Source organism: Ascaphus truei, chromosome 3, assembly GCF_040206685.1.
Source record: "Ascaphus truei isolate aAscTru1 chromosome 3, aAscTru1.hap1, whole genome shotgun sequence".
Lineage (NCBI taxonomy): Eukaryota > Metazoa > Chordata > Amphibia > Anura > Ascaphidae > Ascaphus > Ascaphus truei.
Window position 1 is genome coordinate 208,435,352 of NC_134485.1, and position 27,473 is coordinate 208,462,824.

General features: G+C 40.7%; 1 protein-coding gene across 2 annotated transcripts in view; it reads right to left on the reverse strand.

Moving 5' to 3' along the window:
- SPNS2 (SPNS lysolipid transporter 2, sphingosine-1-phosphate) overlaps positions 1-24,089 on the reverse strand; it is a 191,922-nt gene extending 167,833 nt beyond the window's left edge. For both annotated transcript variants that reach the window (XM_075589984.1, XM_075589983.1), the window contains exon 1: positions 23,417-24,089. In XM_075589984.1, the coding sequence (XP_075446099.1) occupies positions 23,417-23,687 (271 nt within the window). In that variant the 5' untranslated portion in view covers positions 23,688-24,089. The remainder of the gene's footprint in view (positions 1-23,416) is intronic.
- Positions 24,090-27,473: the final 3,384 nt, after the last annotated feature.

The following is a 27,473-nucleotide window of genomic DNA, read 5'->3' on the forward strand; positions in this document are numbered from 1 at the left end:
TATGGGGGCAGGGGGTGTTGAATTTTGTGTGGGGGCAGAGGGGGTGTTGTATTTTGTGTGCTGGGGGTTGTATTTTGTGTGGGGGTAGGGGGTGTTGAATTTTGTGTGGGGGGCAGAGGGGATGTTGTATTTTGTGTGTGGGGGTTGTATTTTGTGTGGGGGGCAGGGTGTGTTGAATTTTGTGTGGGGGGCGGAGGGGTGTTGAATTTTGTGTGTGGGGGTTATATTTTGCATGGGGGGAGTTGTATTTTGCGTGTGTGGTGTTGTATTTTATGTTCGGGGGGGGGTGGCTTCCTCCTGAGGCCCTACTATTGCAATTGATTCTTCCCTGGTACACAGAAAGGAAAATAATATATTTAATATTTCCAATAATTTGCCTACTCATCTCATACTGAAAGGGTCAAATATTTTCTTTTCTATTTTTTTTTTGTTATTAAGGTACTTAAGGATTTTTTAAGGGTTGTCTTCCTCTTCTTTTCCATTTCCTCCCCTACCTGTTTCTTTAGCCACATTTCTTTAGACTTATTTCTTTTATATGTATTACCCAAGGGTCTACACTGATGAGTTTGCTTTTCTAACAATGTTTTAAAGACTGCCCATTTATCTTCTACATTTTTCCTTGCAAAAACATCCCATTTATTCCTCGTAGATTATTCCTGTTTATTAAAATCTACCTTTTCTAAAGTTTAAAGTCTTTGTTGAACCCAAGTAATCTGTTTTTTGATCATTTATTTCAAATGAGACCATGTTATGATCGCTGGTACCCAAATGTTCCAGGACTTGAATATTTGTTTTTACTTCGACATTGTTTGAAATGACGAAATCCAGGTTTGCCCCTCTCCTGGTTGGTTCCTCTTGTTGTAATTATAATCTGATTACCCCAGACTACAGTATATCTGGATAATTAAATTCACCATTATGCAAACATGACCTAGTTTTAATGCCTTCTCAATTTGCAAAAGTATTTTTGCTTCCAATACCCCACAGATTTGGTGGTTAATAGCATATTCCCACAAACATTTTCTTTGTACTTTTACCTCCACTGCTAATTTCTATCCACAAGGTCTCTACATTTTCATCATTGCCATCATAAATATCTTCCCTTATAATAGGTTTTAGATCCGGTATAACAAACATACTCTACCTCCTATTTGCTTGATCCTTCCAACAAACAATAAATGAACTGCCCAGTCATGAGTTTCATCCCACCATGTTTCAGTAATGCCTATGATATACTGCTCCCTAATAGCTATTAATTCAAGCTCACCCATTTTATCTGTCAGGCTTCATGCATTAGCAAGCATGAATTTAATTTTTTTTTACCAGACTGTACTATTATCTTATCTGCTCCTGCCTTTCTACACCAATTGGATTTATTCTTTAGAGGTTTCAAGTATTATCTGTATTTATATATGGGTTTCTCCCTGCTTGCTAAACTCCCACTTCCCCCCATTCTATCTCCATGAACCTTTGCTATTTCCCCATCCCAATCTATTCTATTCAGTTTGTTATCTGTTCCTTGTTCCTCCCCCATCCATCCTAGTATAAAATCTCCCCCAACCTTTCTAACATTCTTCGCCCTAGCACAGAAGACCCCTCTTCATTGATGTGCAATCCATCCCTACCATAAAGATACCACCTCATGTGGTGCATAGGGAAGAGGAAACGTTAACAGATGAATGACGACTGGGAGGGGAAATAAGGCCCTCAAGTTAAATGACTGTAGTGCTTAATTAAAGACAATGTTTATATTTATTAAGCAGTGCTTATTCCATAACACAAATTCTGGCTCTAGAAGTCACCCAATGACCCAGTCACTTGAATGAGCCTTAATTAAGGTATCTTCCATCACAAGAAGGTGTTTTATAGCATAGCACCAATTTGTAATCATGGACCTAAATGCAGCAGAAACACTATGAGGAATGCCACAAATACAGGATTCACACATATAAAGGGGTGTCGGAGATATAGGAACAATTTATTTCTCTCTCAAGAATTCATATATTGATTAAGCATCTAATTAGTTACATTTCAAGATCAATAAGATCTCAATTTTGTTTGTAAATACTAGCAGATTCTCACCAAAATCCACCAACTCTAGAAAAAGAATGGTCTACGTTTGTGGTGAAATTTGGTGTCAGGGTGTCGCTCTAATGCCCATATACACTAAAGTGTGTTTACACATTAGCACAATCTAACTCCTATGCACCCTTCAGCGCATATGGGCCTTAATAAGATATTAGCAGGCCTCTCGAGCAGCAAAAAGATTAAGTCTACGCTCACCAAAATCACTTGTTTTTATTATATAGATATATATATATATTCAGTTTATACTAGATTAGATCCACCTGCACTAAAATAGTTGATTTATTCGCCATGCAAATCTTTAATCCTTTGATAATCCAGCAACTGTGAATATCTAATTCAGACCTGGGCTCACCAGGCCGTGATGCATCACATCTGCAATTCCAGTCATTGGCAGTTACCAAGCCATTTTATTTTTTCCACTAAAGGTGGTCAGTTTTGGTAAGTATTTGCGAGCTTTGCAAATATTGGCAAACCAAATTGAGATGTTCGCATTTATTGGTCCTGTAATTTAACTACAAATTTAATAGCAAATCAGAGTGTGAAGAAGTAACTCAGTAGTAATGTGACTGCCATTGAAGTGTGTAAAATCCCAGTGTCAGTTCTCCTTCTGGCCTTGGGCAAGTCACTATCTTCCCTGTGTCTCAGGCACAAAAATTAGATTGTAAGCTCTTCGGGGCAGGGACTTGTGCACCATATTATTATTGCAAAATTCCTGCAGTGAAGACGGTAGTTTTATTGTGAGAATGTGCTGTGGCACATGGGGAGTGTAGAGAGTCTCAGTATCATTAGAGAGTATGGCATTATGAAAGGGAAAGGGCACAAGGAGCCCCCACTGCTTCTAAACATTAAATACTGCTTCAAAAGTAGCTGGTTGTTTGGCTGGACAGCTGAACTATCCTTGTTGCTGATCTGAAGCGATGAAACACAAAGAATAAAAACATCTCTTTTAAAGCACTTTCACCATAACTGATCTTCTGATAGAGGGGTCAGTGTATTTTTCAGAAGACGTTACCATGGTAATCATGGGATTCTGTTCTTTATCTCCCCCCCCCAACAATTGTCAGCTTATAGCAGAATGACCATCACTGTATAATGTATAAAGGACAGTGGAACCAAGTTTCGAGCATTACAGCTGCAATTCCAAGTGTAATGCGTTTGATCATATTTGATGCCACAATCAGTGGTCCTAGGCACAGATTCATTAAAGGGTGCTAAGCTTCAGCACGCAGTAACTCATTCATTTCAGTGGCAGTTAAGCGTGCTAAAGCTTAGCAGCCATTAGTGAATCAGGGCAATAGTGTGGTAGTACCATATACTAGTATAGGGGTTAAAAATACAACTACTTGACAGTCGATACTTTCCCTTCTTAAGTAAAGGTGGACACATTGCATGACGTCATCATGCGACATCCTGCAGCATAAGGAGATGCCGGCTCCGGAGCAGGTAGGAAAGCCCCGACAAACTCCATCTGCACGGAGCCCAGAAAAACTCCCAGCCTGCCCTGTAAAAAATCAATATGGTTGCCAACACGGTAATGATGCAGCAACTTTCAGTCACCTGAATAGAACGTAATGCATTACCCAGTCTCTCACTATATTGAGCAGGTTGTTATAAGAGACTCGAAAGGCTATTTACAAAGCTGCCAAATGTTATCATGTGGTATTGGCACAGTGTTAAACATTTTACTGCATCACAATTGTACCCCAAAATGGTCACAAAACTGGTATTATAATCTGGGAACACATTTCAGGTTGGTGATCTCAGTTATCACAACCCAAATCTTGTATAAGTACTGTGTAAAACGAGTGAGTAACATGCTGTGTGTTGCTTGGCTAAGCATGAAGATAATGTATGGAAGGTATTAATTAGTATAAACACAGGCTGCAAAACACAATGGCTCTTTTCCTATATCAAGTGGCTCACTTTTAGTATCCTTTAATTGAACCCAATCAGTCTCAATGATTTGAACATACAATCGGTCGAATGGGACAGAACTACATATAGAAACAGATTGTTGCATTTTTTAGCAAAGCCCAAATGTATAAACTTGGCTTGATTTACAGCTGAGAAAACGAACATAGGAAGGATGGAATGACTTTAGCGAGATTATGAAGTGCCTTGGAAGGTTCAGCCAACTGGATTTTTCAATTGGTTAACAAAGCAATATATCCTATTTTATTTAACCGTCATCCTCCGTGATTGTATACTGGCAAGAAACTGAACTAAGACTGATAGGGTGTAAGACACTTGAAACGAAGACTCCCACATTCCCGTCCCTCTGCTGCCAAAACTCTAAAGCCGAGCTCATAGTTCAGGAGTTGGTGAGTGCGCGTCAAACATACTTCTGTTGCTTGCTATATGTGTTAGCTAAGTGCATCGGCCCCTGCAGGCGAAGTAGTGCTTTGACACGGCAGCGTATTGAGGAGACAATACATTTTGTCTTTTCAAGCAGCTGCCGTGTCTTGTGAGCGGTTCCGTCAATCACGGCGAACCAGCTATGTGGCGTCATAGCCACGCCCCCCCCCCCCGTCTCCTGAAACACTGAGCACAGATAGCTTGTGCTACAGCTGCATGGCACAGTAGGAGCTCGCACTCTCGCAAGCAAGCGGTGTGTATGAGCTCGGCCTAACGCAGGTCCTCATTCTCTCCTGTCTCAACTAATGTAACCTGTTGTCCGGCCTTCCTGTCTCTCACATGTGTCCCTTACAATCTATCCTAAATGCTGATGCTAGAATCCCTTTACTTTCTCCTAAAACTGTCTCAGCATCTCATCCTGCTGAAATCCCTCTCCTGCCTAAAAAATTGCTCACTCAATGCCCACTTCTCTAGAATGTCCTTCCCCTCAATATCAGACTGGCACCTCTCTCCACCTGTAAGACTCATCTTAAAACAAACCTCTTTAACGCAGCATAAGGGTAACTCTGCTGGCTGATGCTATACATCTCGTATGCATTTTCCATGACACAATGCAGACGCACTTACCAGAACATCCTCCTACTGTCCCTTTAAGTTTTCCCTACTTACCAATTAGATTGTAAGCTCTTCGGGGCAGGGACTCATTTTCCCATTGTTACTTTCATGTCTGAAGCGCGTATTCCCATTGTGTTATAATATTATGTCACGTGCAGCGGTGGATTTGAAAGTTTGGAAATCCGCCGCCCCTAGGCACTTGCCAGTGGCTGTCACTTCCTTGCTGCCACCCTGCTCCTTCCGAATTGACGGCGCACAGCATCACGTTGCGATGGTAATGCGTCGTCATGACGTCATTTGACGCTGCGATTTGGAAGAAGAGGGCGGCAGTAAGGAGGCGGCAGCCACATGCATGTGCCTTTCCATCAGGCCTGATAGGCCCAAGAGCGCAGCATCTGTACATGGGGGCGGACATTTTTGCTGCCACACAATTGTGTAGCCCTAGGCCCAGGCCAATCGGGCCTAATGGAGAATCTGCCACTGGTCACATGTATTACTATAACTGCTGTGCAGCGCTACGTACCTGGAAGGGGCTATATACATACTGTAAAGATATACATATACACTGGCGACACACTTTATTCGAGCTCGGCTAGTCCCACGAATTCGGGTATACCCGGGTGTATTGAGGTTTGTGACTGTTTTCTGCCCGAGTGCATTGAGGTATTTTCCAGGCAGGGATTGAAGCATTTTATTCCCGCTGGCTGCAATACTGCACAGTATATATATATATATACTGCATTACAATTCATGAATTTATGCCATCTGGTAGACACGCGAAGCATTGCAGCCTATTAAATCCTAATCATTATCATTTAACAGATCAGCCGCCCGTCAGCCAGGCATGAACCCAGGCTGGGAAGGCAAACGCAACGGGGCTTGTCAGAGGTGAGGAGCGGCGCATTCCAGGTATCTGCCAGGTACATACTGGGTATTTGCTCGAATAAAGTGTGTCGGTGCAGTATAATAGGTAAAAAAAAATAAAACCAATTAGTGTAATCGGCTACCTTAAAAGAAATTACTTTAAACGAACTTCCTATTTGTATCTTGTCAAAAAAAAATATTTTCTGTGGGCCTGCTTAATTAAAGCATATCAAGTATTTATGTTTAACAGTACGACTAATGATAGCAATTCTGTATAAATACTTTGTAAGAAAAGAAGAAAAAAAACTATAATAATTGACCTGGCGCGTTGAAGACTGACAAGCAGGCGTATTGCCAAAAGATATTAGACAAAGATTGTAGAATAACCGTCGAAGCATTTGTTCAACCTTTCTATGGCAAACATTTACAACATTTTAAAAGACCAATACTTGATCAATTTTGGCAAGATGTCAGCTACATTTAGCCTATGAAACATGCCACTGACATTATATTATATTATTATTATATACCTGTGTCTTAGAGGGACTGGCTTTAATTTATCCTCTATCCAATAGCTTATTTAAATTGTACTTTACTTTTATTAATTGTGCCCTTTTTTGAATGCTTGATTTAACATCTGCTTGGTGAGTTACGATTAATGCACAGTTTATATTGCTTTTTGCGTCAGCAGCTACATAATGGTAAAAATAAATAAACGCACCTCTAAGTAACAAACTCAGTAACTTGTGCTTATTGTAAGGAATCCACACCTCAGTTTACTGTTTACCTTGCCTTACAGTCCTGTGCAGTCCTGGAACACTTCTCCTGATATTTACTGCAGCCTGGATTCACTCATTGAGGCAATGTTGTCACACGCCCCTTCTGCTATTGGGTCACTGACCTTTAAGTACTGCCTTCCCACAATGCTCCCTGCCGAGCATAGTCCTTCCTGGATGTCACTGTGTGTTCTGCCACAAGCCCCTGGCTTGTTATCTCGTTACTACTCTGTTTTGTCCTAGTTCCTGTCTCCTGTGCTGTAGCGGAGTACTCTCCTTGTTGACTTCAGCTCCTTGTTTCCTGAGACCGGCTGCTAGTGTCACGCAGCGGTCTGTTCCTGTCTCCTGTGCTGAAGCGGAGTACTCTCCTTGTTGACTTCAGCTCCTTGTTTCCTGAGACCGGCTGCTAGTGTCACGCAGCGGTCTGTTCCTGTCTCCTGTGCTGAAGCGGAGGTTTCCCCAGTGTTGTCTTCAGCTCCCTGGTTCCTGGGGCCTGCTGCTCCTTCTCTATTGCAGAGGCCGTGTCCTGGTTCCTGCGCTGAAGCGGAGGATTCTCCAGGCCGCTCAGGACTCTTGTGCTGAAGCACTGGTTTACCAGTGCAGCCAGGCGGTGTGCCCACTCTGGTCTGCCTATCCTTTCCTGAGACCAGTAACATGGGCCATGGTCGCCGCATGCGCAGAGTCCACTCCCGCGCTCCTAAGCTGAAGCGGGGTACTCTTGACTACCTGTTGCCGAACTCCTGCTTGAACAACGTTAACCCTGATGTCTCCGATCCTGACCCTGGCTTGTCCACTGACGATGCTGCCTTCTCCAGTCCCGACCCTGCTACATACGACTACGAACTGCGCAATCCGGATCAGCCTGCGCGGTCTAAGGTCGGTGCTTTTACAACCCCACCTCAGCCACGCGGTCCGACCCAGGTTTGTGGCGAGCACAATCGTGACACTTATTTACTATGCCTTCATTTTCACATGTGTGCTAGAAAGAGGGTATCAGAGTTTGCCGAAACCACACTTATTCTCTACTGTTTGCGTGCAGTTAATAAGCCACCCCTGCAGAGGCACACACTTCAGCCAATTGCATATGCACACTGACCAGCTTGACATTAGTCAAATGTGCTTGACAGGCACAAGCAACATGTCGAGCATCCTTTCTCCTTTGCTGCCCGCCCCCCCACCCCCTCCCTTCCTCTCTCGTGCTTAATTCTTATGAGACTGCAGCACTGGTTCTCAACAGAAGTTCCTCAAAAGTTATATTGGACAGGAATATAATGGAAAAAAAAAAAATAGATTTGCAGTGGCAAGCAGTTTGATCGTAAATTACTGAGTTTACAAAACTGAGGAATAGAGCACAGCTAGAGTATAAACAGCAATTAGGTTTGCTGGAACTACAGCTGCGTTTGCTTTGGAAAGAATGAACCCAATTTAACTCTTTTAATGTAGGAAGACGAGAGGGTTTCTAAACAAGCTTGTAGTGTGTGAATCTTGATGCAAATTAAAGGGGCAGTTCAATGTAGCATGCGAAACAAAATGCAGACTCTGGCATGAGGGATAATGGCAGCGCATCTGATCAGGGTAATTGGCTTCCCTAGGATGATTCAATCAACGTTACTTCTTTGTATCTTGTGAGCTAGATTCAACCATGTAAGCTACTTATGTTTATCGGTTTCATTAACGATGGCACCGTAATTACTTTGCAAACAAATAGGCAGGGCAAAGCTAACGATTTACCTGTGTCTTTGAGGACTGGTCTTATCATTAAAATGCATTAGATAAAAGTGGTCAAAACAGTTCAAAGCAGTTCTTTACTGTGGAAATGTTCCAAGTTTTTAAAATTATTAAAAATACTTATGCAAAATTTATTTTTTAATGTGCCCTTTTAAGTTTTTTTTTTCTCTTTCTTTTCTGGCTGGGCAAGTGTAATAATACCTGTTAATCAACTTTTTTACATTGGATGTTCTGTTTACTACAGAAGCTGACGCCATTTCTAGTACATAATTGCAGAAAGGCGAAACATGATATTCCTGCAAGCAAAGGTTGTCATAACCCAATATTTACCTGCTGTGTAACCCCTCCCTAAGTGATTTTATTTTTCCACATAATCACTACCCAAAACAGGGCCAAATAATTCCCCACGTCAACATGGAGGTCCCTATTCAATTTGCAGTGACGTTCTTCCCAGTGTCGGGGAAGCCTCTGTGTTTCCTTTATCTGAGCTCAGGGGCTTCCCTGACATGGATAAATTACTACAGTACATTGAATCTTTGAGAGAAGTCTGCCTACTAATGAGGTTTTAAACACAGAGGCTTGTTTAATAATGTGTGATAGTTCCTATTCAGCATTACCGCACGGGGAGTACCATTCAACTAACTAAAACTTTCCAAGCGGTAGTGCTGAATCGGCTCTATCATGCTTTATTGGGTAAGCCCCATAGATCTAGACCAGTGCTGGTCAACTTTAATCCTCAAGGGCCACCAAGAATGACTGAACACTGTGCTGAAGTAGGGATATCCATAAAACCTGACCCGTTGGTGGCCCTTGAGGAGTGGAGTTGGCCACTCTTGCCTTACAGTGTTCAGTGACAGCGCGATTGTGATCACTGAGGAGCGATCCCACGATAGCGATTAAATGGAGAGGCCGTGGCACTCTGGTTCCTCTACCCCTGCGGCACTCAAAGGGTTAATTTAATTCTGGCAAAGGACACACGTCAGCGCTGACTGATTCCCTGCGAGCCTTGCCGACTCTCAGCATCAGAAATCTCATGGACTCCAGCGGAGTATCACTGATAAAAATCTGGACTTTTCCATTAGAATGTTATTTTTCGTCCGGGGACCCCCTCGACTTTCGGTCCTAGAAGGTTGACATCTCTGTAAAAAAGTGCAAGTACAAAAGTACATGCAGACAACACAACTCAGTCACAGGTGATTAAAAACATTCTTAACATATTCCACACACTTACAAAAGAAATGGCATTCCATTCTTGTGATGGAGTTAGCACTATTGTAATGTACACTCCATTACTACTTTTCTCAAAGGTTCAGTTTGACATTTAAGGCATGTATTATTAGCCTTTTTTTTTTATCCCTTATCCACCTGAGGGTAACACAAGGAATGAGTGCCTCTATGATGCTGTAACAGGCGTAAGTAATATTAACAGCTTAAATGTTGTCCTAACCCCCTCAATAGATCCTCCCGATCTGTCTGTCTGGCCCTCTGTTGAGCTTGCATGCATATGGACAGCAGACTATTATTGGAATACAAATGCATACAAGTCAAATATTTTTATGGGCTCTCTTGGCATTCCAGTTCCAAATGGACACATTCAGTAAATAGAAGTCCGGCGTAAAGAGTTTAAGGCACGCACCAGAATTCCTTTATTTCCCATAGTATCTATTAATAAAAACACACTTTGTTCATTGAATCAGTGCTATTCAAAACATTTGTGCAATAGCCCAAATGATGCATAACAGCAGATTAGTACATAATATGCTAATGTCACTAAAGCAGTGACATTGTAATGTACAAACAGTAGATACGCTGCACACTTATCACCTGGCAAATGAAATGACATATTTTGAATCCATGTTCACGGAAGGGAGGGGAGGGGGGCATGTAATTCCCTAGCTGGGCAATTATGACATTGGCAATGAGACCCGGAGGAAAAAATATATAAAATAAATGTTTTTGGAGCAAAGATAAATAAATACATCAGCAGCTTCTTTCTGTGGAAATAGACAGAAGCGGTTTAAGGTTTCTGAAAGTCAAAGCTTCCAGTGCGTTTTGCTGTTTATCGTTAAAAAAGAATAATAATGACACGTGTAAGTTGTGCATAGAGACTGGAGCGTGATGGCTTTTTCCTGTCTGTTGATTGCAGTCTAAACACGCTCCCATTTCACATTGCAATGAGCCATAGCTATGCATCTCCCTCGGCAAGGGATGGCAAGTAAAGGCCTATTTTGTTTTTTATAGTAGCATAAATCAAGTGGTTGCGCTACAATTAAATAGATACCGATGCTCCAACCCTGCAGCACGAAAACACTGCAATACACCGAGGTTGGGTTGAAGTAATATTAACGCCTTACCTGCCAGAGAAAAAGTGACAAGCAAAGAACAAGCCACACGTTTCATTGCCATTACTTACATCAGGACTGATTTGAACATCGCCAGAGATAACAGTCCTGTTGCATCATCCCTGTTACGTTTTGTGGATATACTGCTTCCTTAGGCCACGCTTATAGTGCTGGCGACATCGCCCTAAAACAAATACATTGCCGCCGCTGCGTGCGCTTATAGTAAGCGCGACGGCAACAATGCAATGTCGCGAAAACTGGTAGCCGGCAAAATTTGATTTTTCAAGGGCTGTTGCCTCATGTGACGGCCCTTGAACCAATCAAATGGCCGTAAACCCGTGACTCCGCCACCCAGCGAAATATAACTTTCGCCTGTGGCGACGGCGACGTCTCCCGTCGTGTCGCCATCGACGGCACTATAGGCGCGGCCTTAGAGGGGATTCTTGTTCAAGTCCCTCCCGTAAGGAAGCTTTCATTCTTGTTACAGGTCATATCAATGAACAGCCAGTACTTTCCTATATTTTTCTCTCTCTCTCTCTAGGCAGCCTTTCTGAAGGAGTCCCTTCATGAACATCTGCTGATGAATGGTCCAGAGCCATTGCTGCTCCCCCATGGCAACAAAGGGTTAATTATACAAACTGACTATCAGCATCCATAGAAGGATGGTCCCTGCACATGATGAAATACTTGCTCGCTCAAACAATTGAGGTGGCACAATGTGAATCCTATGGCTAGTTCACTTAAACATTTCAGTGCCAGAGAGGCCTGCAAGAAAGAAGCTAATAGGATAGATCAGCTGTGGCTAACTCTGGCTGAAAGGCCACCAAGGTCAGGATTTAAGGATATCCCTGCTTCAGCACAGGTGGCTCAATCAGTGGTTCAGGCATAGCAGAGATATCCTGAAACCCTGACCTGTTGGTGGCCCTTGAGGACTGGAGTTGGCCACCCCTGGGATAGATCATTCATTCTTCATTGTGCCTCTCTTCTATGTTGGAAAACAATGGAAAATTCAGATGTTGGTCTACCAAGTGGTATCATTAACTGCAGAGCTATCAGCTTTCTCCATAAACAATAGAGCAACAAAAATATTATACTTCCACTCCCAGAGAGGCACTGAAGGGGTTAGTTCCATATTATTTATTTCCGAAATGTACCCGAGTCAGAATATTAAATAAACTTCGACCATTGCTTACAGAAATTGTACTAGCCAGTTAATATATATTCAAACCTTCACAGCTTCTACACTATAATACTACAATAATATTTTTATTTGATGCATGACATTAAAGCACACAAATAATTAAAGTTTTTGATGAACAATTTAAGTACATAAATGTAAATTTGGATGCCTTGTCAATAGCTGGCCTCAAACAACTTAATCTGCCTCATGAACAATTAACACTGGTTATTAAATATGACTCTAATCCAAACTCCTATTACCCCGAACAATAGCCGATGCTTCAATACGCAGGTTTTACTTCATCATCCTATTTTATTCCAGACAAATGTAAAACAACATTGTACTCATCTTTAAATCCCCGAAGCATTTTGTTAGTCTTCAAAAGCGGCACAGCAGGGCCATGGTGTAGGAGTAGTATTGATTACACAGCTTAGCTGGATATTTATCCAGCCTGCAAGTAAATCCAGTGCTAAATTCTGAATTAACAGTATGACATAAATCCTTTCCTCTACAATATGTTATATATATATATATATATATTTTTTTTTTACTTTGTTACTGTATATATGATTTTAGACAAGTTCTGGGCTGCAGGTGTTCTTCATATCAAAGGCAGTGGAACTGCCACTTCCCTACAAATTGACAATGCGGGGTTGATGTATATGTTTTAGAATTCAGTGTCTTATTAAACTACAAAGAAAAGGTTGTTGTGATTACATCAGGGGTTCTCAAACTACAAGATTTTTTGTGGATTAGTTTATGTTTTTATATAAGGTGGAGGAGGATCCATTTGCCAACTCAAATTAATACTAAATATACATATATTAAAGTGTGTGTGTGTGTGTGTGTGTGTGTATGTATGTATATATATATATATATACACATATATACATATATATATATATATACATATATATATACACACATACACACTTTAATATATGTATATTTAGTATTAGTATTAATAGATTTAATACATAGTCAAAAGCAATACACACACACACACACACACACGTGTGTTTATGTATGTGTGTGTGTGTGTGTGTGTGTGTGTGTGTGTGTGTGTGTGTGTGTGTATATACACAGGGAAGGAGAAACAGCACTGGAGGTAAGTGAAAAAAAATAGATTTAATACATAGTCAAAAGCAATACACACACACACACACATATATATATATATATATATATATATAAACACGTGTGTGTGTGTGTGTGTGTGTTTGTTTGTGTGTGTGTGTGTTGCTTTTGACTATGTATTAAATCTATTTTTTTCACGTACCTCCAGTGCTGTTTCTCCTTCCCTTATCCTTGGATTTTGGTGAAGTATTTCTTATACATTACTCATGACACATGCACTTGACAATTGTGAGCTAGTTATTTTTTATATGATGTACTTTCTCTCCCTTTCTTGAGATATATATATATATATATATATATATATATATATATATATATATAAAAAGAAGCGCAAGCTCCATAGCATAATACAGTATGAAAACATTTTAATAATGCAAATTGAAAAAAGGCTCTCTTGAACATGCACTCACAAGAGGGCTGAATAAAAGAGCGTTTATGAGATAATATCTCAATCACAGTGACATCAGTCACTATCAGAAGTTAACAGAAGTCCTCATTGCCAATAGAACAGTAATCCCCAACCAGGTAAGATGCAGTATAGAATAAAATATGCACGTGGCAAATGTCCTTATAGACTCACGATACTCTGGCACTCAACCGCAGGGAGCCTGGGCGTAAACCCGATGGACACCTCCACACCACACCCTGCCTTAACTGGGCTGGAGGGGCATCCTGCTTCACACCGCAGTGAGTTTCTCCTGAAATCGTCTGAATGTATTCAGTACAGGCTGCAGGGGCTTCTTCATGGGTATGCGTGGAACTTCCGTGTAGGGACGTCAGTACACACAACGCAACGTCCTGACGCCTTTCGTCACAATACGTGGCTTCATCAGAGGGTGACTAGCCAGTAGCGGAGGCTCCTTTAAATAGCAAGTGTTGCTTAGCAACAACTGGGTAATTGAAGCAAGTGGTGGTATGTTAATCACACCTTATAATACCATACAAGAGGCAAATCCTCTACGGACTAGACAGTTACGTATAAAAAGAACATATAAGGCACTAATACTACAAAATAAGTTACATAGATACACATTGAGCGATATTAAAGGGCAGAGAACCATAAATTTACCATTGTCATTTACTGGAATGTGAAATTATGTATATAGATATTAACATACATGCCTTTGTCCTAAATCCCTCAGGGTGCATCAGGAAAAATGAAATACAATGTGATGAATAATATAGTAATTACAATTACTTATATAGTACAAACTTACAATGCAATAAATGAATACGAAACTGGAATAACCCAAAAATGAACACCTAGGAATCCAATTGTTTGAATTTGTCTACTAAATTAAATAACCAGATGCTGAGGTATCAATAAAGAATTTACATTTACAATTAATTGAATATGCTGATAGAACTTGGACTGGAGGAAATAAACATATGAGGGCCAAAGTGAGAAAAGCAAATGGATAATAAGCAAAGTTAATGAATGTATATGCACTAAACTAATATACTAGTGTCTATACATTCATTAAATCCGAGTGGGGCCAGAATGCCGAGTGTATAAATCCAAAAGGATTCACGCACACAGTGCTTTAAACCTGTCACCTCCTAATTTTTAGGTATTGATACATTCCAGACCAGTCACTCGGAGTCCAGAAGGATCTTTAGAGTGGGACTGGGCAAAGTGTCTAGGAACACTGTGTGTGAGCGCTCCTCCTATAATTGCTCTGCGATGTTCCAAAAACCTAACATTAAGCGGTCTCTTAGTACGACCTATATACTGTAAATGGCAGGGGCATGATAAAGAGTAAACTACATACTGTATGTAGTCAGACAGTTGAGGTTACTGTTGATTTGATGTGAGGAACCATTGGTATGGGAGATAAAAGAATCACCCAACACAATGGCCTACACATGAGACATCTTGTTCTACCACACCGAAAGGTACCCTTGGGCATATGATGTTTTAGCCCTGGGTTATCTAGTTGTCTCAATCTGCTCGGTGCCAGTGTGTTTTTTATGTTCCTACCTTTGCGGAAGACCACTTGCACAGATTTAGTCAACTGATCCTTCAAATGTGGATTGCAGGAATGCACATTCCAATGTTTGTTTAATATTTGAACAACTTTGTTCGATTAGATGCTATATCTAGTGATGAACTTAACATTGCTTCCTAGATTTTTATTTTGTGCTATTTTATTATTGCTATTATTGCTATTATTATTAGACACGTTGTGTTTCTTTTTAGATTTCTCAAGCAATGCTACTCTATTGATCTAACCTGGTGGTAGGCCTTTAGGACTGAATCTAGATTATAGCCCTTCTGGATGAAATTGCTCACAAGCTGTTTGACTGCTCGTCGAAGACGACATCAGACGAACAATTTCGTCTTAGTCTGTTGAACTGACTGAGTGGTATATTTTGTAGCCATTTTGGGTGATGGCTACTTGACGCATGAATATATCAATTAACAGTCCCTTCTTTAAAGTGAGCCTTTGTTTGAATAAGGTGATTCTCATCAATTGTGAGCAATAAGTCCAGAAAGACAATTTGGTCTATACTGATCTGATGAGTGAAATACAGTACCATATCGTTGTCATTAAACCCAACCAGGATCTGCTGGAGGACGTCCCTATCCCCATCCCAGATTATGAGTAGGTCATCTATGTAGCGACCAAAGTATACCCGGCCTGCACCTTGCCGTGCATTGGTCCAAAGATGTTTCTCCTCCCAGAACCCCATAAAGAGGTTAGCGTAGCTGGGGGTGGACCTAGTATCCATGACCGTGCTTGTGGAAAGGGGAGCGCAACTCGTTCAATGATGAATATGTGGAATAAAAAAATTATACAATAGTGCAACACAGCCTATGTGCCTGGTACATGTTTTATTGATGTAAGCATACACCCTTTGATTTTTTTTTAGTAATGAAAGTGTTTAATTTTTGTACGGTACACACTATGTCTGGCTTTCCATTCTCCCATATGTATGGCTGATACCTTGGCAATCTAAGAGAATCAAACTACCCCCAGAAACCCTGAGAGATAAAGAGAACCTGCACAAATTTCTTATTACCCACATCAGCTTGGGTTACATGCTCGTATACTTAACAAAGAATGTGAGTTCTGAATCTATAGAGATCGACTGAGTCTGAAGTGTTTTCTATAGAGACTGTGTTGCACTATTGTATCATTTTTTTATTCCACATATTCATCATTGAACGAGTTGTGCTCCCCTTTCCTTTCCACAAGTTCCAGCGAGAGGGATTCCTGTGGACCATCCTTCTAAGGGTTTTCAGCAGCATATATTTACATTTGTTCTCACAATTTGCACTTTTGGCTATTTATTTGCACAATATTGTTTTATTATTTTTTCACGGTCTAAGTCACTATATACTTGTCACTATATATATCTCCTTTGAGCGCTGTTAGAGGTTTTCGCACTATCCATGACCGTGCCACAGGTTTGGAGATAGAAGTCGTCCTCAAACAGAAAATAGTTATTGCCAGAATGAAATGAATACAGGCCAGTAGAAATTTACACTGCATTTCTTGAAGATTAGTATCCCTGCTCAGGAAATGTTCTATTGTTACCAGTCCTTTATGTTTAATACATGTATAAAGTGACTGCACGTCGCATGTAGCTCACATGTATGTGGGGTTCCATTGCATATCGAAGATGGAGTCAATGACATATTGTGTGTATGTATGTGTGTGTATATATATATATATATATATATATATATATATATATATATATATATATATATATATATATATATATATATATATATATATATATATATATGTATATGTATATGTGCGTGTGTATATTAAACACAATGAACAAGGGTGTGAGATACAGCAAGAGGGAGAGTGCTTGTGTGTCATTTTATCTGTGAGTGTATTAGACAGTGTTTTACAATAATAGTGTGTGCTTTGTGCTCACAGATCTTTTTATCCTACACAAATTAAAATTGAATTGTGAGTGACTCGGGTGTGGTGCAACGTTACGCCTTTTTAGTCTCTCAATTAATTATGGATAACTTTGTTCTTGTTTTCTGCTTTTATTACCTAGTAATGTCTTTATTTAATGTATGCAGCCTCTATAAATATTTTCATGAGGCTTCAAAAACAAGTTAATTTACCCACCCCTTTTTCAACTCACTTGGAGTTCAGTTTCTGACAACACTAATATTTCAAATGACATTCATTGCAGCCCACTACATCACAGTCACACAAAGCACAGAACCATTGGTAATACATACATTATTTTGTTTATGCAAATAATGTATTTGCTGCAAGATCTCATGTAGGTAAAACATTGTCTATTATGCTTCATTTCGGCTTTATAATATGCTTAGTGCGCCTTCGGGTTTAGGCCAGTGACAACTATCAGAGAATATGTAATACAAACTGCTTTAGTTAGGGTTTTAACAGACATGTTAACTCTTGCTAATTTGGAGTCTGACTGATTTGTAGCATACGAGATCTCAATGGCAAAGTAAAGGACTGCAATGGTAAAAATCAGAACTCTACCATTAAAATATCCATGAGATATAACCTCATTACAATCTAGCCCTGATATTCCCTCCTCTGAATTTTTCAAATTCCTCCATATCAGGCACAATATTCGGTCAACCTACAAAATCAAAATCGATTCCATGATCCTACTCCGTTCGAGAATTGGTGTTTACACCAATCCCTTACAGAGGGGATTATTTCCATGTTATACCATAGTCTGGCTCCCATCAAAAGTAACCAAGCACCCAACAAATATATGACCTCCTGGGAGAAAGATCTGAACACCAATTTAGACTTGGATATATGGAAAGACATATGGGTGTCCGCCTGCAAAAACTCATAATGTGTCGTGATCAAAGAGAACATTTACAAATTAATATATAGATGGTACATGACTCCTACCAGGTTACATTATTTTCTCCCAGAGTTCTCCCCATTGTGCTGGCGTAATTGCGGTGATATGGGGATTATACTGCACATATTCTGGTCATGCCCTAAAATGCAACCACTATGGAAGGAAGTGCTTGCCTTAATATATTTAGGACCTTGCAGGTCCATATTCCCCATGATCCACTATTTGGGAAATGATTTTGGCTTTATTTTTATTTTGGTTGGTTATAGGTTTCCCTAACAATGTTGTTAGGGAAACCAATAGACAACCAAAATAAAAATTAAGCCAAAATAATTTCCCAAACTTTAAATGCCACTACTAGATGCACTATTGCTAAGAATTGGGAAAACCCTGCCCATTTCTCTCTACATCAAATAAATAATAAAATTTGGCATATAGTATACAGTACATGGAAAAACTCTGCCTGTCTAAATGGTTCCACCTCACAGTTCTCGTTGACTTGGGCCCCTTGGTTCCGACATGCTGCTACAGTACAGTAGCGACATACTTTATCGCACTAAATGCCGGCGGCATGCCGGGATCTACCCCAGCTGCCGCCAGTAATAACCGCGCGCCGCCGCGTTTCCCACATGCACACCCCCTCCACCTCGCGCGCAATTTACTCTCCTTCCGGACCCCGAGCCCGGCTTCTGCTCTGCCCCTCTGCTTCCCCGCAACCCCGCTTACCTTAATTTCATCTCCAGGGGTGTCGGGGAAGCCTGCGGAAGCCGGGGAAGACGGGGAAGCCGGGCGCGCGTGTGACTGTGACGTCACAGTGCGCCGCCACGCGCCGCGGCTACCCGCTTCCCAGCCGCATACAGCCAGCGGCTTTTGCTCGAATAAGAGCTGCCGCTGCTGTATATCTCCGTATTTAGATTAAAATTTTCCGAATTTTGTGATCTATACCAGGGGTGTGCAAACAATTTGAGCTGCGCCTCCCCTGCCTGCAGTCCTCCATGCTCGTGCCCTTACCTCTTTTGTCGGCGTCAAATTACGCTGTGACGTTACGAGACCCGCAGCGTCATTTGACGCCGTGTCACTATGGCAATGGGGGTTAAATGACTCAGTGGGGTCGTGATGTCATGTCACATGACTTCGTGGCACCATTCGACGCCGCGTCAACACCAAGCCTCTGAATCCCAGTAAGTGAACTTGCAGGGGCATCACACGACCCCCGGCATTTACTTTAAATGCCATGTGGAAGAGCGTGTGGCCAATGCAACCGCCCGCACCCTCCGTAAAAATCTCGTGCCCCCCATTTTTGCACACTCCTTAACTAAACTATGTTAAAACTGATGTTTAATATATTGTATATGTACAAATGCTGTACCCTTCCCTCTTTCCCTACCTTCCCCCCTTATGATATCAACCGATTACATGCATCAATGTACCCCACTCCCCTTTCTTTTGTGTATCCTCCCCAAACCCTGCAAAACGATCAATAAAAAAGGAACAAAAAATAAATAAAAATTGGCCAGAACCCCCAAATGGTTCATGGGTTGACATATCTGCAATCATACCAATATGGTCTTTATTCCCTGTAAATATAATTTTAGGCCATTTGCGTCGGAAATTGACATTTGACGTCTTTGGTTTGACATAGAATAACTCCCTTAGGATTATTAGGAAGATAGCAAGCTTTTGAGGACTGCAGGAAAGTGGGATTTCAAGTGACCAATGCAAACCATTAAAGAGATCCTGAAATCTGTGGACCTGAGTGCAGTCGTAATCTCTATATGTCAACGTTCTGTCCACCTGCTGCCCTTCAGCATGTGCTGCTGCCACCTGCAGCATTTTCTACTTTCTAGGAGGATCTCATTATTGCCTCCTTTACTTTCACTTCTTGTTGTCAGTCTAGTCGTACTGGCATCATTGTGGCCACGCTTACACCCAGAAGTGATTTTACCTGTGATGCAAGGAAAACGTGACCCCACGTTTCAAAATATGAGACAAATATCCCTATAAACTAAGTGGTGCTATTCCATAGGACACCTTTTGGCCATTGTGGTGCTGCAGTGTCTTATCACTGTTCTGTAACATGGGCCAAAATGTCAAGATTAGGTGTATTGGGATAAGAATAAGAAGTCTTAAGAATATTGCCTGACTTTGTGTATTGACTTTCTCATTCATTCCTACTGTATATACCCCTGAGACGTGATGTCTGATCTCGGTTTAGATTTGATCTTTCACGAGTGCTCCAAATTTCACATGTGGCTACAATTCCAAAGAGTTGGATAACATTCAGATAAAGCTCATTGGGATGTTCCTAAAGTTATCTTGTAGACCCCCTCACCTGCAGCAGAAGACCAAAGAGAGAAGTGTAAGGCTTGATGTCTAACACATTCTACAGTCAAGTCCAGTGGGCTAAAAAGCACCGCAGTAGGTTATTTTGTCAGAAATCCGACGTACAGAAGAATAGCAGGCTAGTGCTTCTCTGTGCGCCAATGTATACAACCAATTTGTAAGTGTTGTGTCGTTGTGTGCATCAACTTGTTTTTCGCAAAGAAAAAAAAAGATTCTAGGAGGTGGAAGAGAGGCAGGGTTTGGATGTTATCTATGACGCATCTATGTAACGATATGTAATATTAAACTTCAAAAATTATCCAACTTTTTCTTGGCAAATGCAAGTATATATCTTTGAACATAACACACACCAAAGAAGAATAAGCAAATCTGCACCAAATGTAATTACATGAATAAGACATACCTGTGATGGTAGGGTTAAATGTGACTGTTTTAATAAAGGTCAAGCCCGCCATTACCCCTACCTGTCTATAATACATCTGGACTATGGTTGTATATATATATATATATATATGTGTATTGTAAGCCTGGTTCCAGCATTTCAGGGACCAGGGGTTGATTTGGTGTTCAGCTGGGTATGTTGCAAAGTTGTCTAGGACCTTTCCCTGTAACAGTTTTCATGCAACTTTCTGCATGTTGCATTTCTACCCACCAATCAGGGGCGGGATCTTATTTAAGACACCTGGCCCTAACTTTCCCTTAAAATATCCATGTTGCGGTATGGGCTATAAAAGGTAGTGAAGGAGACCCCTTGTTAGCTGTTAGCTCAATGTCTATGTTCCAGTGGCAGTGTCAACTCCACGCTTCCAGAGGACACTGCTTTGAAGAACAGGGGAAATCTCTTTAGAGATGTCCCTGTGCCTAGTTCTATAGGGTAACCACGCACCTTTTTTCCAATAAATTCAATTTTATCAACTTTGTTGTCCTGTCTGGCAAATTGATTCCTGGTGTGATAGTCCTGGTCTCCCGTGACAATACCAACATATGATTTTTTTTTTTTTTTTAAATTTACGCAATGCACTCTTTCACTTTGTTTAAAATGATAATTATTTACATAGACCCTCAGATTTTTGGCTTTGGATCTTACTATATGTTTGTTTAGATTTCTCTGATAGTTCAAGATACCAGCATCGTCTTTGAAATGTTTGTCACCCTACTACAATTTGTTTCTAACTTAGGCATTCTTCAAAACCATTTGTAGATCTCCATTAGGATTTCTCAGCGTAGCATTATTAAATACACACACATTCTGCTTCCACACATCATCAGAAATTAATCATAATAAAAAATATAGCACCCAGCTACAGACCACACATTTACTGACCCAGTTGCTGTATCTAGCCTGGGAAGAGACATAACTCAGCCTAGACAGATTGACAACAAATGTGTAGTTTCTGTATCCCACTCCCATCAGCTTTTATTTCATAGGATCCTTCTAGATCACGTTCTTTTCCTTCCTATAACCTGTCACTTCATAAAAACACCTGTCATCCTCATCTGCTGTCCCTTTCACTGTCAAGCTTTTTGTCTTTTTCTACAGAATAGATAGATAGATCGCCTTTAGAATATAAAGCGCCAGCGATTGTTCAGTATCAGAGGGACAGCATCATAGAATTTGCATGTTGACCTGTTATAATAGAGGTATCTGCACTGGAATATCAAGTACTAACAAAGCCATTTATTACAAAACTGGGCTGCAAATGTATTGTGTTCTCAACCACGAAAATTGTAATATGATCATCCCAGAATTCTGCTAAATAGGGGGGGTGCTGTGGAGAAGGACCAGTCTCCTCCTTAACTCCAAGATTACTGTAAGTGGTCAGAACATCTACTTTTGGATGGCCAGCAAGCAAGGTGTGACTGGAATGGACAACACATTAGCAGCGTTTTATCTATTGTAACATACTGAGGGTAATAATGCTTGGAACTCTAATCCTGCAGTGCTGCAGTATTGCATTCAGACTGGGAAATATACAATAGGTGCTGATGCAAAATTGCACCAATATATAGACTACCAACATCAACTGGCCATTCTCCATCTTCCAGGAAATCTCCTTTGGGACCACAGGCACACACCCCACAACAGCTACTGTATATGAAAACCTTTAGGGGTTTTTAATGACATCAGTACCAGACACTGTGGTCAATTAAGATTTTGGTTGAAAAAGAAGCAGTGTATGACCTTGAAGGGTCTTATGACAATACCGTATCACAACCCAATTCCTGTGTGCCTTATTACACTACAAATTAGACATCGAAGTGGAAGTCGCTACAACTGTCAGCTCCTGGATGGTTACTGAGTGATAGGTATTGTGCCAACAGACGTATATTCTTACAAAATCACAGATCACCTTTCAAAGTGGACACAACATCGGTCTTTGTAATGACCTGATAATTTCAGTGGTGGGCCAGTCCAAAATGCCCCCAACCCTATCTATGCATGCACTTCCTGCTGCTCTCTACCAAACATACAATTTAGGTTTGGTCCCTATACAAATGTTTGCACAAATACCCCCTTAAAAATGAAGGAGTCCTTCACTTCGTGTTAGTCAATTTTATAACACAATGGCAGCCTATATATGCTTAGTGCTTAGTTAATGACCCCAAATAATGGTTTGGCAAATTGACCTGAAATCATTAAACATTAATACTCTCCTTTATTTAAAGGTAACAGCTGGAGCATATTCCACAGAGCAGTTCAGTGAGAGTACAAGAAGACATTAGCAACAGCACCTACAGAAAAATACTGGCACATTCACATACATTATATTGCTATGGTAGATACATAGATCACATATAGCATTAGCAGGTCATCTCCTGCGTGCTAAGGGTCAGACTCGGCAAGCCCATGATTACAAATCAGCATCATCAGGGCTGCCTTTAAGGTGCTAGTGGACTCGCATATCTGTGGGTTTTAAATGGTTCAGCGCACTGCTCGCTTGTAATGCATTTTCAGTACTAATACAGTAGGACCCTTCATGCTGCAGATTCCACCAAAAGAGGGTACCCACAGGTCCAATTTCCCCTGTCCACCCCCAGATCAGCCCTGCCCATCGCACCAGGCTTTTCCCCACCAGGGGAGACTGCAATTGTCTATCATCCACATACAAGATCTGCAAAACCAGGACTTGTTGTCCATGTGGTCACATCTATTGTCCGCTTACCTGCCACTGTGTACCTGTCCAGGTAGTTCAGCACGTTGCCCACACTTAAGATGCCAGCTGCTGCCACCCTGGCTCTCCTCAGGTTTTGGGGCTTATTGGGCACCGTGGGTGTGCTCGTGGGGCTCTCCCCCACGGGGGATTTAACACCCAGCGTGGCAGTGGCCGGGTTCATCCTGCCAGAGAGGGTTTGCACCTCCCCGTCCTCAGCTCCCGGTATACAGTCCTGCCTGCTGCTCCCGGTGCCAGATCCGTCACTGTCCTGGCACATCATGAGATGCTGCCCGGAGCTCCTCCAATGGTCCCGGGCAGCGGGAGGCAAGCGGCTCACGGTGATCCCCTTCTCCGAAACCTCGTCAATGAATGAAACAAAGCAGCAAATGCAACACACAACAGAAACCCCCCGAGAGCTGTGAGGATTCAGCTGCACATCTCCCAGCTCACACACAGTCTGTGACAGCAGCTCAGGGTGGATGCTATAACCCTGCAGCTTCTGCCCTTCTTCTTCTTCCTACCGCATAGAGAGGTGTGTGTGACTGTGACTGAGTGTGACTGTGTGTGTATGTGTGTATGTATGTGGGGTGGAGAAAAAAAGGACACTTCATGCAAGGAATGGCCAAGAAGCTCCTCCTTATCTTAGCAAAGCCATGAGAAAAGGAGCTGACACCTGGTTCTTCTTGGTATGTGTTGGGCTAATATCACTATTTGCGCCACCTGCTGGCTATCTACCTTTACTCTCTCAGGATCTCGGTGGCCGCCTTTGAATAATAGCTTTTCTTTAATTGGCTTTCTTAATAGCATTAGTACAGACTTTAACCTCTACAGCCCTAAGGAATATTTTCCAGTGGTTTCATTATGTGTGACTCTCTTAACTGTAGTTTTAGCGTGATATATTCTTATATTGCTATTTCTTCTGTTTTTGAAAATTAAACATAGCATATTAAGATATATTTTTTTTAATGAAAATATATATATTTCAGTGCTGTGTGACCGGTTCATATTTACATGCAATGGATCTGCTGCCCTGTTAAATAATTGATTTATATCTGGTATACTTTTACTGGAAACAAAATTGGAGTTTCCCAGGGACACCTAATCCCAAACAACTGAGAAGGAGAATGAACCCCAATATATTAGCACTCTCTCACTAATCTTGGATGATAAATATAGAATTGAAAATATTTTATTAAGACAACTAGTAAAATAAAGGGATTTAAAAACAAGCAATGCAGTGGCGCATTGGAAAAACACTAGGAGTGTAATGACCCCAGGTGAGGAATTATTCCTGCATACAGTGTTATATAATAAAGCACACTGCTTTATTATATAACACTGTATGCAGGAATAATTCCTCACCTGGGGTCATTACACTCCTAGTGTTTTTCCAATGCACCACTGCATTGCTTGATTTTAAAGCCCTTTATTTTACTAGTTGTCTTAATAAAATATTTTCAATTCTATATTTATCATCCAAGATTAGTGAGAGAGTGCTAATATATTGGGGTTCATTCTCCTCAGTTATAGCCTTTTTGCCCCATAAGCACCCTCACATTCCCATCACTATACAACATACTAAACTGTAGCAGGGGTTCTCCCCAGTTTGACACCTAATCCCAAAATCAGAATAACATTCTCCAGCTCAGAAGGGCCTTTCCTGGACAGCCCAATAGGATAGCAGGCAGGAAGAGGTAAAGAAGAGGTCACTGAGGTATTACAAAATAGAAGCTTGGCCCCCTGCAAACGCACTTACCAGAACGCCCTCCTACTGTCTGTACGTTCTTCCTACCTACCAGTTAGGTTGTAAGCTCTTCGGAACATGGACTCCCTTTCCTAAATGTTACTTTTACGTCTGAAGCACTTCTTCCCATTATGTGTTATTTATATTATTTGTTATTTATATGATAGTCACGTGTATCACTGCTGTGAAGCGCTATGTACATTAATGGCGCTATATAAAGACATACATACAAAACCAGCGCTTGATCTAAATAGTGAATGTGTATAAAAATTCAATGTAATCTGGTATGTATATCTTTATTTATATAGTGCCCTTAATGTAGACAGCGCTTCACAGCAATGGTAAACATTGAAATAATGTTCGGGGCACTGAAAGTAGTCTGGATATATATATATAAAATAAGGAGGATGGGGATATACAGTATATATTTATATATATAATACTGAGTTAAGTTATGGTGAGTAAAAAAAGTGACAAAAACCCTCCACAGCAAAGCAAATATGCAAATGTAAATACAACTGTATGCTCATTTGGATGTCTTAGACAGGTCTGCATCCCCGCCTTTCCCCATTATCACCCAGCACACAGCACTTCCACTGCAGCAAGGGATTCTGGGAAATGACATGCAAATGAGCACACAGTACCACTTTTTGCTTCAAAAACCATTTTTAACATGCCTATAGGGAACCATGTTAAAAATGGTTTTTGGAGCAAAAAGTGGCACTGTGTGCTCATTTGCATGTCATTTCCCAGAATCCCTTGCTGCAGTGGTAGTGCTGTGTGATAATGGGGAAAGGCGGGGTTGCAGACCTGCCTAAGACATGCAGATGAGCATACAGTTGTAGTTACATTTGTATATATATATATATATATATATATATATATATATATATATATATATATATATATATATATATATATATATATATATTCTGGGTAATAACATGCAAATGAGCACACAATGTCACCTTTTGCTTCTTATTCATTTTAACATGGATCCCTATAAACGTATGCCTGCCGTATTACGCAGCTTTTCAGCACCACCTGGGTTAAAGAAGTACATAGCCAGTAAACCTACTGTGAGACAGTTGTTTGAATGTATGTATGTAAGTAAATATATGAATTTCCACACGTGTGCACATATGTGTGCACATATGTATGTGTGCATGAATGTACTTTTGTTGTTCACTAGAGCAGGGGTGCACGCAAAATTATTTTGAGGGGCCCGGCGGTTACAGCCCACGCTCTACCCCAGGGCATTTAAATTAGATGCTGGGGGGCAGCGCGGGGCCTCTGTGACTCACATTGATTCAGATGGCTTTGTGACGTCCCATTATCCTGCAGCGTCATTTGCTGCTTGACACAAGGTGAGGGGGGCGCAGGGCAAAAAGCTTGCGCACCCCTGCACTAGAGCAATGTTGAGATATTCATGGTTACCTAAGAAACTTGTTGGGATGTTAATGCAGTATTTAAATAATGACTAATCAACCAAACATATGCAGTCAGTCTACGGAAAAGCTCTTGGTGACATAAATGTTTGCAAGGAAGTAATGTAAAATCAAATAACGATGATAGAATTGTGTTGGCCTCAGAACTGTGCTATTTAAATCTCAAAATAGAAGAGAATTAAAGGCGGGAGAACATTCTGTCAAATATATTTTATATTTCATAATTATATTATATAATTTCTTTCATATAAACGGACTATACTACACTATGGGTTTTTGCGCTTTTTTCAAACATATTTGTAATGTATCTTCATTTAATACTTTGACATGCTATAATTGTTGTTTCTGTCTGGAGACGTGGATATGGAATGTAAATCTCAGAAAACCCTTTTTGGCAAAATATATTTTAAATAGACACACACAAATAACACATATACTCTGAAGGTTGAGCAACTTCTGTTTAGATAATGACATAGTAATGCAACATAATAGAAACATAGAAAGTATGTATATTGTAATCTATGTGAGGGCTCTAGAAAATGTATTACTCTTAATATAATATTTATTAAATATATTTTTTTTTTCAAAAAAGCATTACAGGAAAAGAGCCCTAAATCAAGTCTCTCCCGAAACATATAAGGTGGGAGAGTGTTGTGTTCAGTTACATAGAAAGCATTTCCTATAGCATTCCCAATCACAACCTCATGTGTAACACCCAGTTATCTGGCCCTTACTGCAGCTGTTAAATGAATTACCACTTCAATAACACTGACAAAAAAATAAATGTTTCATACTATTCATTAAATCCTTTTAGAGGTTCATTAATGCAGATGTGATTATTGTGCAAACGATTTTGATTGTCTGTGCAAGCAGA